Below are 19,369 nucleotides of genomic sequence, written 5' to 3'. Positions count from 1 at the left end.
AAATATGTTTTTCATGTAATAAATAAACAAAAAATACTTTTATATTGTTATACCCAAACATAATTGATAGATAAAAAGATTTTTTGCATGAGATACTCAAACATAAAATTACTTTTACTTTTTCATAAAATTACTTTTACTTTTTCATAAGATATTTTAAAAAAAGATAACTCAATAAAAGATCTTTTTTTAAAAACTCACCCAAACAAACTCTAAGTCTATAGTTTGAAACAATATTTAATAAATTTAATAAATAATATTTAATATTTTAATTTATTGACAGTATAGTTATTAATTAGTAACATGAAATTTTTATTTTTATTTAGGATTATTTTAATATAATTATATTACAATGACTACTATGACTATAATATTTTAGAAAGTATGGCTAAAATTAAAAAATATATATTTTTTATTGTTAAACAACATTTTTTAAATAGTGTTACTTAAACAAAAATGTTACTAAAATATAAAAAAATATCATTTTAATTTTAACAATACTTATATAATCATCATAGCCATTATAGTAGACTATTAGAATTCATGTTTTATTTATTGACGAGAAGGTTGCTTCAAAGGAGTTCAATAAGTAATCATTTGTTAAAAGAGGTTGATTGTGTACACTTGTTCTTTTTAAAATACGTAGGGAGTTCATATACATTAATTGTTTCTTTACGCCGAATTTAACCTAATAACACAAGAAATGACCAAAAATTAATTGAGTCAATTGCTTTTCAGTTACTTCTCATAAACCTTGAATCACTATCCTTCTATTCTATCCATTACTATTTAATGCCTTGTTCTTCATGGAAAATTTTGTGAATGGCGATTTGATTGTATTCCTCTCAAGTCTCATAAATTTGAAGGCATCACATCATATACATAACCACCAATAATCAGGTACGTGTAGGGCTCTTTTTTTTTTAAATGAATGTATCATATATATCTTCTCTTTATTGTATGATGATGAAAATATAGAATAGATATTGTATCAACGAAATTAAGCATAGAAAAAACGATACATATATATGTACGGATGAAAATATAAAATACATATATGTGTCAATGAATCAAGCACAGGAAAATTATACCGGTTATTCACCAACTTATATATAAAACTAAAAAGTTTAAATATTTAAAAATTCTATTGAATTGAGGTTCAATTAAGGTAGTTCAACCAATTATATATATTAATTAATATATATTTTGTAATTTTATGGACCTTTTGGATCATTTTGTGGCAGTTATTTCAGCAATCGCTGAAAATCACCAACAAACAATTTAATAACACCTCATTCGGCTGCGGTTGGTCATGTGTCGCAAAATTATTTAGAGGCAATTTAAAACTGCTGTTAAAACCAAATAAAAACTATGTTAGAGATAATTTTATGCTTTTTTTTCTACATTAAATTATGCCAGTTTTGGTTAATTTTATAATTTTATCTTACCTACATTACAAATATAATTATTTATATATTTTTTATTAATTTAAATTTTATAAATAAATAGTTTTATGACATAATATTAGAATTTTTATTACCTAAAAATTTATGTTTGACTTATTTTGATATATATTTTTGACCTTTTATCCAAAATAAAAAAAAAATTCAACATAAAAAAAACATATAATATAAAAATAAATCTTTAAACTTTTAGTTTTAGTTTCATGACTCTTACATTGATTTCTTTATAAATCTTTTTCTTTTTTTAACTAATGTTCTCTCTGATACTTTATTGTGCTAATAATACTAATTGGGTTTAGCTATGACCTATGAGGTATCCTTCTTAGCGCATATATTAAGGTTATTGTTAGTAGAAATTTTTAAATCTTTTATATTAATAAATACACAATAAATACATTAGAAAGGAGGAGCGGCTGTGGCGAAGGCGGCGGCGCCCGTAGAGCAGCTTCGGCGACGGCGACCTTTTCTTTTCTCCTTCTTTTTCTTTTCCCTCTTCTCTGGAAATAACCCCGTCCCCAATTCTCTTTCTCCCCCCTCGTCCCTTTCTTTTTTTTCTTTTTTTTTAATTTTATAATTTTTTTAGTTAGGAATAATTTAATAATAAAAATAAAAAATTTGATAAAAAGAATGATTTTAAAACAAATTAAAATCTTTGAGACTATTTTATAGCGAAAAAAAGATTAGAAACAAAATAAATTTTCGATTTCTATAGTAGGAACCAAAATCGTACTTAACCCTTAAATTTTACTTATTCTTGTAAAACACATATTAATTAAACTCATGCTAATTAAGTAATTATAGTATTAGGTATATTTAGAAACGATAATGTTAGAAAAATAAAAAAAAGTCAAAACTTATTTTATTTAATTTTTATTAATTATTGTTAAAATTAATAAATATTAAATAAATAAATTATAATTATTTTTTATTAATTTTTTTATTATCAAATATTTTCGATTTGATAATAAGAGTGGTGGCATGCATGCAGGTCTCAACTTCCAACTACAAGCGGGCCGTTGCCTGCATTTAAGATCTTTAATTTAATTTAGACTATGTCAATGTATTTTAAATCATTAACCATATTTGTTGAAAAGAACAACAACTCAGTTTTTTTTTTTGTCTTAAATAAATTAAAGAAAAGACTACAGCTCAGTTTTCGATTACTCTAGAAGACGGCTGCATCTTTTGTTAGCATATATATGCCGTTAGAGATCAAATAGAATTTTCCAACGACACAAAACAATAGGCGATTTGTCCAATTCATACTTCACTTGTTAAATACCCTTTTCCTAGTAGGGGACGGATTCGGTACGCTGCCCCAGTTAGCGCACCAAAACGCCATTTTGGTGTTTGGCGCATCGGTGAGCCAGGAAGCGCCAAAATAAAATTTAATGTTTTTCCTGGGTTCTTTTTACAAATTCATATAAAGTAGGGTTATTTTTTATTTTTTTTTTGCTCTCTATTCTTTATAATCTATTTTTGCTTTCTATTATATTTCTTTGTTTATGTTTTGAGGTGATCACTTAATTTTTTCCCCCACACCCCACCCCCACCCTCACACCCTCACCCTCCCCTTCCCGTCTCCCCTTCCCCCACCCACCCCGGTCTCCCCCACCCCCACACCCCCGGTCTCCCTCCCGTCTCCCTTCTGCCACCTCACGCCTCGCCGCCTCCGCCTCGCCGCCTCACATCGCCGCCTCCGCCTCGCTTCTGCTGCCTCACGCCTTGTTTCTGCTTTTTTGTTTTTTTTGTTTGGTTTGTTCTGTTCTGTTTGGTGGGGTGGTGGTTGGTGGTGGTTGTGGTTGTGGTTGTGGTGTTGTTTCCTGCTTTTTGGTGGTCTTGGTGGTGGTGGTTGGTGGTTTTGGTGGTTGTGGTTGTGGTTGTGAGGGTTGGGTGGATGGTGGTGGAAGGGGAGACCGGGGGTGGGGGAGGGGGGAAGGGGAGACCGGGGGTAGGGTAGGGTGGGGGTGGCAGAAAGGGAGACGGGAGAGGAGACCGGGGGTGGGTGGGGGCGGGAAGGAGACGGGGGTGGGGGTGGGAAGAGGAGACGGGGTGGGGGAGGGGGGAAAGGGAGACGAGGGGAGGGAGGGGGGGTGGGGACTGTGTGTGTGTGTGTTACCGGGGGTGAGGTGGGGTGGGGGGTGGATGGTGGTGGAAGGGAGACGGGAAGGGAAGGGAAGGGAAGGGAAGGGGAGGGGAGGTGAGGGTGAGGGTGGGTGAGGGTGGGGAGGGGGGGGGGGGGGTGGGGTCTGTGTGTGTGTGTTTTTTTTTTTTTTTTTTTATTAAAAAGGAAGGGTAATTTAGGAATAAAAATTAAAAAAGACGATTTTAATACGAAAAAAACACGTTAAGGACGATTTTAAATCAAAATATACATCGGGGACGGGTTCGATTCCGACCTCAACGGAGGGACCAAAACATACTTATCCTATAATCTACTAATATAAAAAAATACAATAAAATTTTAATCTGTAAAAACTAAAAAAACATAATAGATTTTTTTTCCTTTAAAAGTATTGATATTATAGTCTTGGACGGTAAATATAAGTTTTATACACAAAAAATTTTAGAAATTAAAAATAATTTAATATTAATTGATAATCACCAACATTTTATTTCAACGTAATAATATTTGTCCCGGGTTAATAATAAACAGACTCACTAAACAGCCATTAATTTAATTCTTAAAACATGATAAATTAATTCTATATAAACCCAACTAATTTTTAATTGTAACAAAAATAACCACCTACAAAGTTAAATTTGTAAACTAATCTCTCTGACACACCTACACTACTAACCAATCATAGGAGGAAAGAGAAAGAATAATCTGTACCATTGGATTAAAAAAACAGAGAGATCCGACGGCCATCCTCAAATGACGCACCAATCAGCCAAACATAAACATCATGTGCATTGGTGTGCCAAAGCGGTTCGGCACACCAAATCCGTCCCCTTCCTAGTATTAGGGGACATAGCCGGAAAGTGGAAACTTTTGTGGTGTGATTTGAATTGTTTTTTAAGTTAAAAAAATATATATTATTTAAAACTTTTAATCGAATTTAATTCAATCCAAAGGACAGCAAAATCGGCTTGATCATTTTTTTTAAATAAATTAAAATTTTAATTAAGGTTTAGAAGATAAAATGTGAGACTAAGTTTAATTAATATAAGTTTCATGCTAAAATAATGATAGGTTAAAAAATATTTTTCGATTTCTAAAGTTTTTGAAAAATTTTAAAAATACTTTAATATCTAAAATTATAACCGAAACATATTTAAAATTTTCGGAAGCTTTAGAGCTAGAAAAATATATTTTACCTAATAATTATATCATATAATTCAGTTTGGATTGAATATAATTGCTTTAATTCTCAAAATTCAATCCAATATATACAATTTGTTAGCACTTAGCAACAAAACTCAATTCAATCTAACTCATTTTGGGTTTGACCTTTTTCTAGTTCAAATAATGTTAGGTGGCCAATGTTTTTAGTAAAAAAAAATTAATTACTGTAAATTACATGAATTGTTTTAATTGAATTTTTTTGGTGACTAATTGTTTTAATTGAATTGATTTGGATGGTGAACACCCTAAAGAAAACTATACTAAAATTTGTCCTTTGCATAAGTATTTTGAATTGGATAATTGATTATTGTGTGCCTAATTTTCTTTTTCTAGTTGAAAGTATGTCCTTAAATTGCTGCATTATATACGCCTATCCTTGCTTACTTCAAGGCAATTCTTTTGCAAGATAATTTAACGGAGATTTTTTTTTCCTTTTATACTGTTTGACAATCTTAGGATGCTAAAAATTTAATTGTAAAAAAAGCAACCAGAACTTTAATTTTATATAAAAATATTATTTTAATAAATTTTTAAAATTCTTTAATTTATCTTATATATGCAAACAAAGTTTTTAATTTTATATAATTTTAATTTGCATAACAGAACTAATTACTTTAAAAATTATAAGGATTTTGCTATCTGCACTTTAAGGGTAAGGCTGGCAATTCATACCCTACCCGCGGGTACCCAATCCGGTCCAACCCGTTCGGATAGGGTAGGGTACGGTCCGGATATGCCTGCGGGTAGGGTAGGGTAACCCGTACCCTACCCTATCCGCACCTCACATATAACACATATTTTATAAAAATTTCTCTATATAGTGAAGGAAGTGAGACTTGAACCCACAACCTTTTTTATGTAATGACTTATAATAAATAAGCAACCACTAAATTAGTTAGTTAATTTAATAATTTAGAGCATTAGTTTTTTATTTTTTATGTTATTAATACGTATAAAATTCGAAATAATTGAATTTTATATTTATTTTGAAAAAATTTGATATTTCTGCGGGTAGAGTAGGGTAGGGTAGGATTTAGAATTTTAGGGTACGGGTAGGATTAGAGTTGAGAGATTCTCAACTCGCGAATAAAATAGGGTAAAATTTTAATGAAATTTTCAACTCGCGGGTAGGGTTAGGGTAGGGTCCAAATCCATATTGAAATTCATTCCTTATTAAAAAGGGATACATGTGATTGGCTTGAATAATGGTGTCCGTAATGGTTGCCTGGTTGGCATTGAATTGGCCGACAAATTCTTTGACCTTCTTTTAGGGTTGACTTTGTTTTTAGTTGAGAGTTGAGACAGGTGGGTCACGGAAGGAATGTGAAAATCTTAGACTTCACAGTTTTTTTTAACCGAAGAGCACATTCGAATCCGTCATTTTTATAAGGTTATATTTATTTTTAAGAATAGAATGAGATAAGATATTAATGGACAAAAATACAAAATTTTATATTTTTGTATTCTGTTTGTTGATAAATTAAAATAAATTAAAAAAAATTTAATTTATTCTCATTTTTTTCATTAAAAAAATTTGAGATGAAAAATATAATAATAAAAAATATATTTATAAAAAATTAACAAAAATAATGAAAAAAATAAAAAATAAGTTGTGTTTTTTGTTAGTGTCTCCGTATCCTTTTTATCAGGATAGATACAAATACATTAATTTAGTATTTTTAGACACATTGTCTCTTTTTATATCTCTTTTGCTAAACACAATTTTATATTTTTATATTCCTGTATCAGTGTCCTGTCTCTGTAAACAACCACTGTCTAATAAATTGGTTGTAGCTTTTAGATATATTCATATATCAGTTTTTTATTATTTAATTAATAAAATTGATACACATTCATGATTTAATTAGATACACAATAAAAAAAAGGCATGACAGGTGATATACTTAGATGGCTATCTGTATGCTTTGTTTGAAGTAGCATTATGGTTTATTGAGAAAATGCTACAAACGGTAAGTTATTTTTTAAATTAAGTTTAATCAAGTTGTTTATGTATTTTTATTTTTTTTAATTAGTTTTATCATGTTAATAAATTATCATTAGATCAATTTTGTTGAACTTAATATTAAGATGACTTAATCATATAACACCATTGATTTAGCATCGATTAATTCGATACGATTTTTAAAATATATATCAAGTTCGATTTTTACAATATTAAATTTAAATAAGAAATAAGACGACAATTTTTTCTTTAAAAATGTATTGATTTAAAATAAAATTAGGAATAATAATAATTTAGATATGAAATTTTTCAAGAAAACACGGGAAAAACTGAAAAACAACTAAATTCGAAAGACAACAAAACACATAATAAAGTAAGAAATTGGCAAATACAAATAGTTAGCCACTAGAAGAAAATGCAAAAAGCCTATTGTAACAAATTTCTTTCGAAACAGCTATACTTAATTATTTATAGGAGATCACTTCTATAAAAATATTAAAAATATCTTTTTTTTAAACATTTAGATGTATTATGATATTATTGGACATCCTTATTAAATCGGTTAATAATTTATTTTTTAATAAACTAGAACAAAATCGGTTTATTATAACAACTGTAATAAATTTAATTATCCGCATTATAATTATTAGACCCGATTTGATCCGATCGATTTACACAATTTAAATCGAATCATATTTAAATTTTTTTAATAAAAAGATAAATATATCCCTAATATTTGTTTTTAAAAAAATCCATAGTTCAATGAATTATGTAAATTGGTTAGTTCGACCAATCTGATTATAATTGAGTTTTGTTACGGTAGGTAACCGGAGATTAATAATACGGACGGCGTTTGGCGGCCCAAGTGTGTGATGGAAGTGATTTTCGGGTGTGTCCGCAACTCGGGAAACTCCTTCCGACTTGTGCTCGCGTGGGAATGGGGGGTGGTACCTGCAAGGACACTCCGATGCTTAAGTTAGCAAGGGTGCAAGCAGGTCTTAGAGAGTATTGAACTTAGGAATACCTGAGGTGTGTCAGTGTACTTATAGTGGTGAGTCAATAACCACCGTTGGAGTAGTGCCGTATCTTTAGGATAATAACCGTCCCATTATCTTAGGGAGGTTAAGATATGGCTTTATGAAGTGGTTAGAGAGATTTCAGGGGCGGTTACCCATTTGAATGAGTATTTATCTGCCAGCTAATCTCACAACCGACTTCTTCGTACCAAGTCGGGGTTGACACCGACCTCTTGAATGGAGGTGGGTGCTTTGCTAGGCTTAATCTATTGGATCAGGCCTTTCGATTGGACCTGGGCCCTTAACATTGGGCCAGGGTATGAACAGTGCCCCTACTTGAGCCCAAATTTTCTTTAAAGTTTGGGTTCAAGTATTCAACTCGGGTTCGTAGTCGACTTGTTTGAAAGAATACGGATGGTGAGAACCGACGTGATTTTCGCGACTTTTGGTTTCTGACAGTTACGTCAATTCAAGCGTCGTGTCCGTTGAGGGATCATTTAGGGATTGAGGACTTTGGTAACGGTGCAGTCGCATTAATGACTGCCTCGTTTTTACCATTATGCCCCTTAGCCTATTTATAAATACTTTCCCTCTCTTTCCATTTTCCGTTTCTGCAATCTTTCAAACTTCTCCTTATCCTATTTGTGTTGCATTCTTGTGTTTGAAGACTTCAGTTCTCTCCAACCTTCATTTTCGGCTAAAGGTTAGTTCTGCTTTTCCCATGTCATTTTTGTTTGCATGATTTGTTTGGCGAGTAGATAGGTTGACCCGTAGATTCTAGTTTCGAATCTTTCTTCTTAGTGGCCTTGTTTTTTGATTTTCTTTTTTCCTTTTTCCCTTTTGTAGGTTTTCTGCCACTTTTCTTTACATAAAAAATGGCTTCTGTAGACATTCTTTCTCAGTGGGTTGACGATACGGTCCTTGGGGAGGAACCGTTGGTCGACGCTGAGTTCGTCACCACCTTCGTACTCACCATAGGCTCTGTACTTCGGACGAGGACGAGCCCAAATATGAATTGATAATCCCGGGTCCTGAAGACCGGGTCTGCTTTGGGAGAGTTGATGAGGCGACCCCTCACTTTTTCTTTATGTATGAATGCATGATCACCCGTTTGGGTGTTTTTCTTCCTTTCTCGGATTTGAGATATCCGTTCTGCACCACTGTAAGGTTGCCCCTACTCAACTCCATCCCAATTCCTGGGGTTTCTTGAAGATCTACCAGTTTATAAGCCACGCTCTGGACTTCCCGACTTCCTTGAGAATCTTCTTTATCTTTTCCATATGACTAAGCCCTTTAGTGGGCTAAATAATAAGCAACAATGGGTATCCTTCCGAGCCATTCAAGGTCGGAGGATTTTCACCCTTTTTGATGAATCCTTCCACGACTTCAAAAACTTCTTCTTCAAGGTTCAAGCTGTAGAGGGTCACCACCCCTTTTTTCTGGACGAGCATTCATCCCCCCGCTTTCCCCTTTATTGGCTGCCGGCCACCCCTTGTGAAAAAATTGGTCTAGATGACCTAGACGAGGTGAAGGCGGCCATTGTAGGGTTTTTCCGAGAAGCATGGGGGAAGGCCCCATACTTGGATACGAGAAAAATCCTCCAGGGGACGTCGGTATTTGTTCAATCTTGCATAGGTAGCGCATGCATTTCCTATTTCCGAGTTGTATTTCACCGACTTGTATTTTACCGACTTGTATTTTACCGACTTGTAACTTGGTTGTTTCTTTTGTAGATATGGCAAAGAAAAATGCTCAAGAGTCCTACCAGAGGGTGCAGGAAGCCAAGGCAAAGTCTCGAGCCAGGTCCGGGGGTTCCAAGGCGGTCGTCTCTCCTCCTCCTCCTCCTCCTCCTAGAAATGTGGGTACTCCCTCTCAGCCTATTGTTATTTCCTCCTCCTCAAATTTGGCTCGACCACTCCCTTCTGCCCAACCGTTCTCCGAGCCAGAGAGTAAGAAGCGCAAGACTTCAGAGTCTGGCCCTTCTTGGGAAGGTGGTGTTAGGGCGGAGGCTCTTGCCTTCGTCCGAAAGAACATCTATCCACTTATCAATATGGATGATGTTTCTGTTCGGAAACACCTTGCCACTCTGACCGAAGAAAGTTTTAGGGCGGCGGGAGTTTGTGGCAAACTTTTGGACATGTTTGAGAAGACTCCTCTTAGCTCTCTGGGGACTTCCCCAAAGGTCGAGGAGCTGGAGGAGAGGCTTCTTATGTTTGAAAAACATCAGAAGGAGTTAAAGGAGGAGAGGGATAAGTTAAGGAAGGAGAGAGACGACCTCCGGAAGAAGGAGAGCGAGCTGCGAGCCCAATGTACTATGGAGGTAAATTTAAGGAAGGCAGCCCAGGAGAGTTACCAAAGCCTATTTAAAGATATGGTGGAGGTGAAGAAGGATTTGCTGAACTCTCGGACTGCTTATGCTGACTTGGAGGACTCTATCGCCGATGGCGCCGAGGAGTCTTGGAGAATTTTCCTAGAGCAGGTCAGGGTTATAGCCCCCGACTTGGATCTTTCTCCATTACATCCTGACAAAGTGGTGATTGATGGCGCCATTGTTGATCCTCCTGTTCCCGAGGTCCTTTCAGAGTCAGACCTAAAGACTCGGGGGCAGAGGATTATAGAGTCTCCTCCTCATTCCAAAGATGCTCCGAGTTCTTCTACTCCTGCTCCGACTTCCTCTTTAGCTCCTCCTTCCAGCCCTGGTGATGTTCCTCATGGTGGTGGTGATTCCAAAAAATGACTTCTTTAATTTTATGGTTATATGGGGGCCCGGCCTGTGGGTCCCCCCTTTTTTAAACTTCTATTTATTTGCTGGTGGTGTTTGAACAATTTGCTTCTTGGCCTTTTGAGGCCGTAAACAAAGTATTCTGTTTGTTGCCCTTTTTTGGGATAAGGGTTTAAACAAAATAAATTTCCTTTTTTGGATAAGGGTTTTCTAATCAAAGTGGGTGCCCCTTTTTGAATAAGGGTTTAAGTTACTTTGCGCGTATGCATGCTTTTCTGTTTTGGATATGTTTGATCTTTTCGGAAAAAACCTTTTGTTAGCTTGCATTGTTTTCTCGAGCCTTTTCGTGCAAAGGCTCGTATGCAACCTTTAAACTTCTTCTAGGTTTCTCAATCTCTTTTGTTTATCCTTTATACTCAACTTTGCTTTGGTGAGTTTTATGACTTAGGTTATTTTTGCGATGCGTTTTTCTTCTACTCGGTGTTATGTTCCGATCTGTGGATCGAAGCTTTCCGAGTTTCTCTACTCGGGATCACTTTCCGACTTATGAGTCGTGTTAGTTCACGAGTTTTTACGATCGACTTGTATAACCTCTTTACACCGACTTGTACCTCGTCGTTTTATCCTGACGACCATCTAGGCCGATTCATGGGATTTTCACGCTTTGTCGAGCTTAAGTCGGCGCGTTTCGTAGAAAGACTTATATAAAAATAGAGAAGGATATTTAAGAGAAATATATTAATGAAAAAGATCTTTATTAATCGGGAAGGTACCTTTTTGCTACTAAGGGTCTTGACAGTATATTTCCCTTAGCCTCTACTATGATGCCTCGTTAAAAACCCCTCTCCAGAAAAAACCCTTTTTTGGGAAAAAATCATGAAGCTGGGAAAAGAGTACATCAGGGAGTAGAGTTCGCTTCTAGCTGTAGTACCTTTTCATATTACAAGCATGCCACGACCTTGGTAACTCAGTGCCATCCAGGTCGGTTACTTTATAATAACCTTTCCCTAACACTTCTTTGATTTTGTATGGCCCTTTCCAATTGGCGGCGAGCTTTCCTTCCCCCGACTTGTTGACTCCAATGTCGTTTCTGATTAGGACCAAGTCGTCTTCAGCAAATGTTCTTCGAATGACTTTTTTGTTGTATCTGGTAGCCATTCTTTGCTTTAATGCTGCTTCTCTTATCTGGGCGTTCTCTCGGACTTCGGGGAGCAAGTCGAGCTCCTCTTTGTGCCCCTGTACATTTCCGACCTCATCATGGAGAATTACTCTTGGGCTTTGCTCACTGATTTCTATGGGAATCATGGCTTCTACGCCGTACACTAGTCGAAAAGGTGTTTCTCCTGTGGCGGATTGGGGAGTTGTCCTATAAGCCCACAGTACTTGAGGGAGCTCTTCGGCCCAAGCTCCCTTTGCTTCCTGTAATCTTTTCTTCAAACCTGCCAGTATGACCTTGTTAGCTGCCTCGGCTTGCCCATTGGCTTGTGGGTGTTCTACCGAGGTGAATTGATGCTTGATTTTCATGCTGGCTACCAGGTTTCTGAAGGTGGCGTCGGTGAATTGGGTTCCATTATCTGTGGTGATGGAATAAGGTATCCCATACCTTGTGATGATGTTTTTGTAGAGGAACCTGCGACTTCTTTGAGCAGTGATAGTGGCTAATGGTTCTGCTTCTATCCACTTTGTGAAGTAATCTATTCCCACGATTAAGTATTTAACTTGCCCTGGTGCTTGGGGAAAAGGACCTAACAGGTCCATCCCCCATTTTGCAAAGGGCCAGGGGGAAGTTATACTAATGAGCTCTTCTGGTGGAGCTACGTGGAAATTTGCATGCATCTAGCATGGCTGGCATTTTTTCACAAAGTCGGTAGCATCTTTCTGCAAGGTCGGCCAATAGAATCCTGCTCGGATTACTTTTATGGCTAGCGACCTTGCTCCGAGATGGTTTCCGCAAATCCCATTGTGTACTTCTTCCAACACCTCGGTGGTTCTTGAGGTCGGTACGCACTTCAGCAATGGTGTTGATATCCCTCTTCTGTAAAGGACATTTCTCACCAAAGTATAATGTTGTGCTTCCCTTCGGATCTTTTTAGCCTCTTTCTCCTCTTTGGGGAGGATGTCGAATTTTAGGTATTCGACTAAGGGATTCATCCATCCGAGGTTTAGGCCGACTACCTCAAGAACCTCTCGTTCATCTTCTGCTTTTGATACCGAGGGCTCTTGTAGGGTCTCTTGAATCAGGCTTCTGTTGTTCCCTCCGGGTTTGGTACTTGCTAACTTGGACAGGGCGTCAGCTCTGCTATTTAGATCCCGAGTTATGTGTTTGATCTCGGTTTCCGCAAAGTGCCCAAGGTGTTCCAAGGTTTTTTCCAAGTATTCTTCATATTGGGGTCCTTTGCCTGATATTCCCCACTTATTTGGGAAGTCACCACTTGTGAGTCGCTATAGATTGTCACCTTTGTGGCGCCAACTTCTTCTGCTAGCTTTAATCCTGCAATCAAGGCTTCATATTCTGCCTGATTGTTTGAAGCTGGAAATTCAAATTTTAAGGAGACCTCTAACTGGGTTCCTTTTCCATCTACCAATATTATGCCTGCGCCGCTCCCTGTTTTGTTGGAGGACCCGTCTACATAGAGTTCCCATGTAGTTGGTTTTTCCTCTTGTTCACCTGCGTATTCTGCGATGAAGTCGGCGAGGCACTGGGCTTTAATTGCAGTCCGAGTTTCGTATCTCAAATCGAACTCGGAGAGCTCTATCGCCCATTGAACCATTCTCCCTGCAACATCCGTCTTTTGAAGGATTTGCTTCATGGGCTGGTTCGTACGGACTCTTATTGTGTGAGCCTGGAAGTAAGGTCTTAGCCTTCTTGAGGCTATTACTAAGGAGTAAGCAAACTTCTCTAGTTTGTGGTACCTTAGTTCAGGACCTTGTAGAACCTTGCTGGTAAAATAGACCGGGTGTTGCCCGACCTCGTCTTCTCTGATCAGGGCTGATGAGACAGCCCTGTTTGCGACGGATAAGTATAGGACGAGGTCTTTTCCCGGTGCTGGTCGGGTTAAGATGGGAGGTTGGCTCAAGAATTTTTTGAACTCTTGGAACGCCTCCTCACATTCCGGAGTCCATTCAAACTGGCATCCCTTCCTTAATAGGGAGAATAATGGAAGGGATTTTAGTGCTGATCCTGCCAAAAACCTGGAGAGGGCTGCAAGTCGGCCGTTGAGCTGTTGAACCTCTCTCAAACAAGTCGGACTTTTCATTTCTAGGATGGCTCTGCACTTGTCGGGATTGGCCTCAATCCCTCTTTGTGTTAGCATGAACCCTAGAAATTTTCCTGCTTCTACTGCGAAGGCGCATTTTGCGGGATTTAGTCTCATCCCATGCAACCTTATAGTGTTGAAGACTTGTGAGAGGTCGGTTAAGAGGTCGACTTCTTGCTTGGTTTTTACTAACATGTTGTCGACGTACACCTCCATTAAGCTCCCTAGATGGGGGGAAAACACTTTGTTCATCAGCCTTTGGTACGTGGCTCCTGCATTCTTTAATCCGAATGGCATGACCACGTAACAATAGTTGGCTTTTGGTGTGATGAACGATGTTTTCTCTTGGTCGGGTTCATGCATCGGGATTTGGCTATATCCCGAGTAGGCGTCCATGAATGATAAGTATTGGTACCCTGAGCTGGAGTCTACCAGGGTGTCAATACTCGGTAGAGGATAAGGGTCCTTAGGACAGGCCTTATTCAAGTCGGTGTAGTCGACGCACATTCTCCATTTACCATTTTGCTTTTTGACTAGCACCACATTTGCTAGCCATGTTGGGTATTTGACCTCTCTGATAAAGCCGGCTTCCAGGAGCGCCTGTACTTGCTCTTCTACTATGGAGGCCCTCTCTGGGCTGAGTTTGCGCCTTCTTTGCTGTACAGGTCGGGATCCTGGATAAACCGAGAGCCTATGGGACATGAGCTCGGAATCAATCCCGGGCATGTCGGAGGCCTTCCAGGCGAAGAGGTCGGAATTGGCTCTTAGGAGTTCACCCAACCTTTGTTTCAGGGTTTCCCCTAGGTTGGCTCCTATGTAGGTATTCTTTCCTTCCTCCTCCCCGATTTGTATCTCCTCGATTTTTCCCCCCGGTTGAGGTCGTAGCTCTTCTCTGGTTCTTGTGCCGCCTAGCTCTATGGTGTGGACTTCTTTGCCCTTCCCTCTCAGATTCAGACTTTCATTATAGCACTTCCTTGCCAATTTTGATCTCCCCTCACCGTGGCTATTCCTCCTGGAGTTGGGAATTTCATGCAGAGGTGAGGAGTTGATACCACTGCTCCAAGACGATTAAGGGTAGTCCTGCCAATTAGGGCATTGTAGGCTGACCCTTCATCGATGACTATGAAGTCTATGCTTAGAGTTCTCGATTTTTCCCCTTTTCCAAAAGTTGTGTGAAGGGGTAAAAATCCTAGTGGCTTTATTGGCGTATCCCCTAACCCATATAGGGTGTCGGGGTAGGCTCTCAGCTCTTTCTCGTCTAACCCTAGTTTGTCGAAGGCGGGCTTGAATAGGATGTCCGCCGAGCTCCCTTGGTCTACTAGGGTTCTGTGGAGGTTGGCGTTGGCTAGGATCATGGTTATCACCACGGGATCGTCGTGCCCGGGGATTATCCCTTGCCCATCCTCTTTTGTGAATGATATTGTGGGGAGGTCGGGCGTCTCATCCCCGACCTGATAGACTCTTTTGAGATGTCTTTTGCGAGAAGATTTGGTGACTCCACCTCCCGCAAATCCTCCTGAGATCATGTGGATGTGCCTCTCAGGGGTCTGTGGTGGCGGATCTCTTCTGTCCATGTCATCTCGCTTTCTCTTTCCATGGGTGTCCGACCTCTCCATGAGATATCTATCAAGCCGACCTTCTCTAGCCAGCTTTTCTATCACATTTTTGAGGTCGTAACAGTCGTTGGTGGAGTGACCATATATCTTATGGTACTCGCAATATTCGCTGCGACTTCCCCCTTTTTTATTTTTAATAGGTCTTGGGGGTGGCAGCCTTTCAGTGTTGCAGATCTCTCTGTATACATCCACTATAGAAGTCTTTAGAGGAGTATAAGAGTGATACTTTCTGGGCCTTTCGAGACCGGGTTCTTCCTTCTTCCTGACTTCCCTTTCCCTCTCTCTAGAGGAGGGAGCAGGTCCAGGTCGTGAACTCGGGTCTCTTAACTTTGCATTCTCTTCCATGTTGATGTACTTTTCAGCCCTTTCTTGTACATCACTCAGAGAAACGGGGTGTCTTTTGGATATGGACTGTGAGAAGGGGCCTTCTCTAAGTCCATTGACTAACCCCATTATTACTGCCTCTGTGGGCAGGTCTTGGATTTCTAAACATGCCTTATTGAACCTTTCCATATAGGCTCGTAAAGACTCTCCGACCTCCTGTTTCACTCCCAGGAGGCTCGGTGCATGTTTTACTTTATCCTTCTGAATTGAGAACCTCATCAAGAATTTCCTTGAGAGGTCTTCAAAACTAGTAATGGATCTCGGGGGGAGGCTATCGAACCACTTCATTGCTGCTTTCGATAAAGTGGTCGGGAAGGCCTTGCATCTCGTAGCGTCGGAGGCATCAGCCAGATACATCCGACTTTTGAAGTTGCTAAGATGATGCTTTGGATCCGTAGTTCCATCATAGAGGTCCATATCAGGGCTTTTAAAGTTCCCTGGAACTTTCGCCCTCATTATGTCCTCACTGAAGGGATCTTCTCCTCCCGGGAGTCGATCTTCTCCTTCATCGCGGGAGTTTTTGAGGGAGGATTCTAGCTGTAAGAGTTTTCTTTCTAACTCTTTTCGTCGTTCCATCTCCTCTTTAAGGTACCTTTCGGTTTCCTTTTGCCTCTCCCGCTCTTGTTCCAATTGTTCCAGGCGACTATGAACCAAACTCATTAGTTCGGTTACATGAGACGGTCCGCCTTTTTCTGATTCACGTCCATCTGAGGAATTTACCTTCGGATTCTTTACTCCGGAGGTACCCTCTCGGTGTTGATCATTGTCTTCATTGCCATGGCCTACGTCTAGATTCTCTTGCTCAGAATCTATTTCCGCATGGCCTTCTTCGTGGGATCTATCCGCCATCGTTGAATGATCTCTCGGGTCCCCGGCAACGGCGCCAATGTTACGGTAGGTAACCGGAGATTAATAATACGGACGGCGTTTGGCGGCCCAAGTGTGTGATGGAAGTGATTTTCGGGTGTGTCCGCAACTCGGGAAACTCCTTCCGACTTGTGCTCGCGTGGGAATGGGGGGTGGTACCTGCAAGGACACTCCGATGCTTAAGTTAGCAAGGGTGCAAGCAGGTCTTAGAGAGTATTGGACTTAGGAATACCTGAGGTGTGTCAGTGTACTTATAGTGGTGAGCCAATAACCACCGTTGGAGTAGTGCCGTATCTTTAGGATAATAACCGTCCCATTATCTTAGGGAGGTTAAGATATGGCTTTATGAAGTGGTTAGAGAGATTTCAGGGGCGGTTACCCATTTGAATGAGTATTTATCTGCCAGCTAATCTCACAACCGACTTCTTCGTACCAAGTCGGGGTTGACACCGACCTCTTGAATGGAGGTGGGTGCTTTGCTAGGCTTAATCTATTGGATCAGGCCTTTCGATTGGACTTGGGCCCTTAACATTGGGCCAGGGTATGAACAAGTTTATTATTATTGTTATAAAAAATTCGATTTTATTCTAGTTTATTAAGAAATTCAAAAATAATCTATTCATTAATACATCAAATAATAATGGAACACATAAATATATTTACAAAAAGACATTTTACGGCATTCTCCTTATTTATATTCTCTCCTATTATTTTACTCTTCCTTGACGTTAAAAACGAAGTATTAATTATTGATATACAATTCTAGCTTCTAGATACAGAGATAACAATTATTCTATAACTGATATCTTAAATGGTTTCACAGCATTATTTCATCAGCTATGCCGCCTATGCACAAGCACAAGGTTTCTGTTCATCTTCTATCCTTCCAGGCCCTCGTTTTTTTCTTATCAATTTTCATTCACTTCTCTCATTGTGATGTTGGCACTGCTTCTCACTACGGTCCTCCCTTTTTACGTAAGTTCCACTCTCCCATTTAATTTCCCTTTTTAATGATGAAAAGGATCTGATGGGTGTATGTGGTCAGCCACAGCATGTTACGGTAAAGACGCATCAGAGTTTCCATCGAGCAACATGTTTGCATCAGCAGGAGAAGGCATATGGGACAATGGTGCTGCATGTGGTAGGCAGTATCAGGTGAGGTGCATCAGTGCAGCCGCACCTAGAACCTGCATTCCTGGCCAGTTGATCCAGATCAAGATCGTCGATCGCGCACAATCAACGGTCTCTAGGCCTTCCAGGGATGGAACTTCCATGGTCCTCTCCACCACTGCATTCCAGGCCATTGCAAATGCCTCTGCTTCTTTGATCAACATTGAATTTCAACAGTTAGTTCAATTAACCTTATCTTTAAGTAATTAGGTTAAATATTATAAAAAACTCCGTATATAAAAATAATAGTTAAAAATACTGTACAATTTTATAAATATTTTTATTATTTTAATACGTATAAATCTTTTAATTATTATTTTTTATATAAAAATATTTTTATTTAAATTAACCACCATATTAGTATTAGTATTACTATGTCTTTGTTCCGTGTTGATCTTGTTTTGCTGAGTTGTTGGCAATATCTCAAGGTTAGATGTAGAAATTCAATATTCAAATATTTAATAATGATGTATGACTTAAGATTTCTCTAAGATTTTTTTGGGGGATAAGGTTGGTATTTGGTACAAACTCTATTAGCTTTAGCTTTAAAAAATATGATATTAAAAACTCTATGTTCTTCAGGCTTCTCTACTCGTTTTCTTTTTGTCTAATGAGTGGAGGGAGTTTTCTTATATATCTCGTTTGATTGTATTATAATTTGTTGATTAAATGTTCTTTTCGAACAAAACGTTCTTTCACATTTTAAAAATTTTTAATCAATTTTTAATTATTTAAATAATTGGTTTAAGTGATTTTTAACGTATCGCTAAATTATTGTATATAGGAGCTTTAATATTTATAATTGTTATTTGTAAACTTTTTTGCAGGGTTTAATTCGAAGGTACAAACTAGCATCAAAGAATTGCCATTCCTTTATTAGTTATAAGATAACGGTATCTTTGTTAATTAGAAAAGGATTATGCATATGCAACTACTAAAAATGTTGTCAAAGTCAATGCAACGTACATGTTTAGATACATTTGTTTATCTATATATAAAGCAATATCCCAATTATTTCTGCTATAATTTACATTTGAATATCCTAAGCATGCATGATTGATGCCACTAATGATTGTCAAAATAGCTAATAAAAAAATATTGTCAAATTACGGTACAAATAAAAATTGATAAAAGTGTTTACAAAATGATGTCTACAACTTTATGAACAAAAAATTGAACATTTACTTACATTTGTTTTTATTTTTTTTCTCCTTTTTTCAAAAATTGCGGCTACGTACGGGCTGGTCGTAATTGTTAGTTTGGTTCAAATACCAGAAAAAAAATTGGTTGACCAATTGCAGAGTTGCTTTTATGATTATGGTGACCAGAAAGAAACCATGAACTCAAGTTTCTAGAGTATATAACGGCTAAAATTTTTAGATATTGGATAATTTTAATGTAAAAAAATATTATTTTAATTATATAAAAAAAAAATATTATTGACGTCTTATAAATACCCACAACAATGTTTAACATTTAGTTTAGATTATTTTTAAAAATTTTACTACTTATAATTCAATATACAAAAATAAAATTTCGTATATAACTGCATATTCTAATTA

General features: G+C 37.8%; 2 protein-coding genes across 6 annotated transcripts; both read left to right on the top strand.

The window, feature by feature from the left end:
- Nucleotides 1–823: 823 nt before the first annotated feature.
- On the top strand, nt 824–18,842 carry LOC130944788 (putative EG45-like domain containing protein 1). Of its 5 annotated transcripts, none has more exons than XM_057873319.1 (4): nt 824–900; nt 17,461–17,612; nt 17,683–17,983; nt 18,635–18,838. In XM_057873319.1, the coding sequence occupies exons 2-4, from the start codon at nt 17,477–17,479 to the stop codon at nt 18,639–18,641; spliced, it is 444 nt and encodes a 147-aa protein (XP_057729302.1). In that variant the 5' UTR covers nt 824–900; nt 17,461–17,476; the 3' UTR covers nt 18,642–18,838. The 5 variants fall into 5 exon arrangements, with proteins under 5 accessions (XP_057729302.1, XP_057729305.1, XP_057729304.1 ...); XM_057873322.1 differs by lacking the exon at nt 824–900 and adding an exon at nt 6,709–6,782 and having other exon boundaries at nt 17,689–17,983; nt 18,635–18,842; XM_057873321.1 differs by lacking the exon at nt 824–900 and adding an exon at nt 6,718–6,782 and having other exon boundaries at nt 18,635–18,839.
- LOC130944787 (uncharacterized) lies at nt 9,110–10,655 on the top strand. The gene is made up of 2 exons (XM_057873318.1): nt 9,110–9,426; nt 9,525–10,655. Exon 2 carries the CDS (start codon nt 9,527–9,529, stop codon nt 10,526–10,528), a length of 1,002 nt encoding a protein of 333 aa, XP_057729301.1. The 5' UTR covers nt 9,110–9,426; nt 9,525–9,526; the 3' UTR covers nt 10,529–10,655.
- Nucleotides 18,843–19,369: the final 527 nt, after the last annotated feature.

The sequence above is a fragment of the Arachis stenosperma genome, chromosome 8, assembly GCF_014773155.1.
Source record: "Arachis stenosperma cultivar V10309 chromosome 8, arast.V10309.gnm1.PFL2, whole genome shotgun sequence".
NCBI lineage: Eukaryota > Viridiplantae > Streptophyta > Magnoliopsida > Fabales > Fabaceae > Arachis > Arachis stenosperma.
This window is presented reverse-complemented; position numbering and strand designations above follow the sequence as displayed.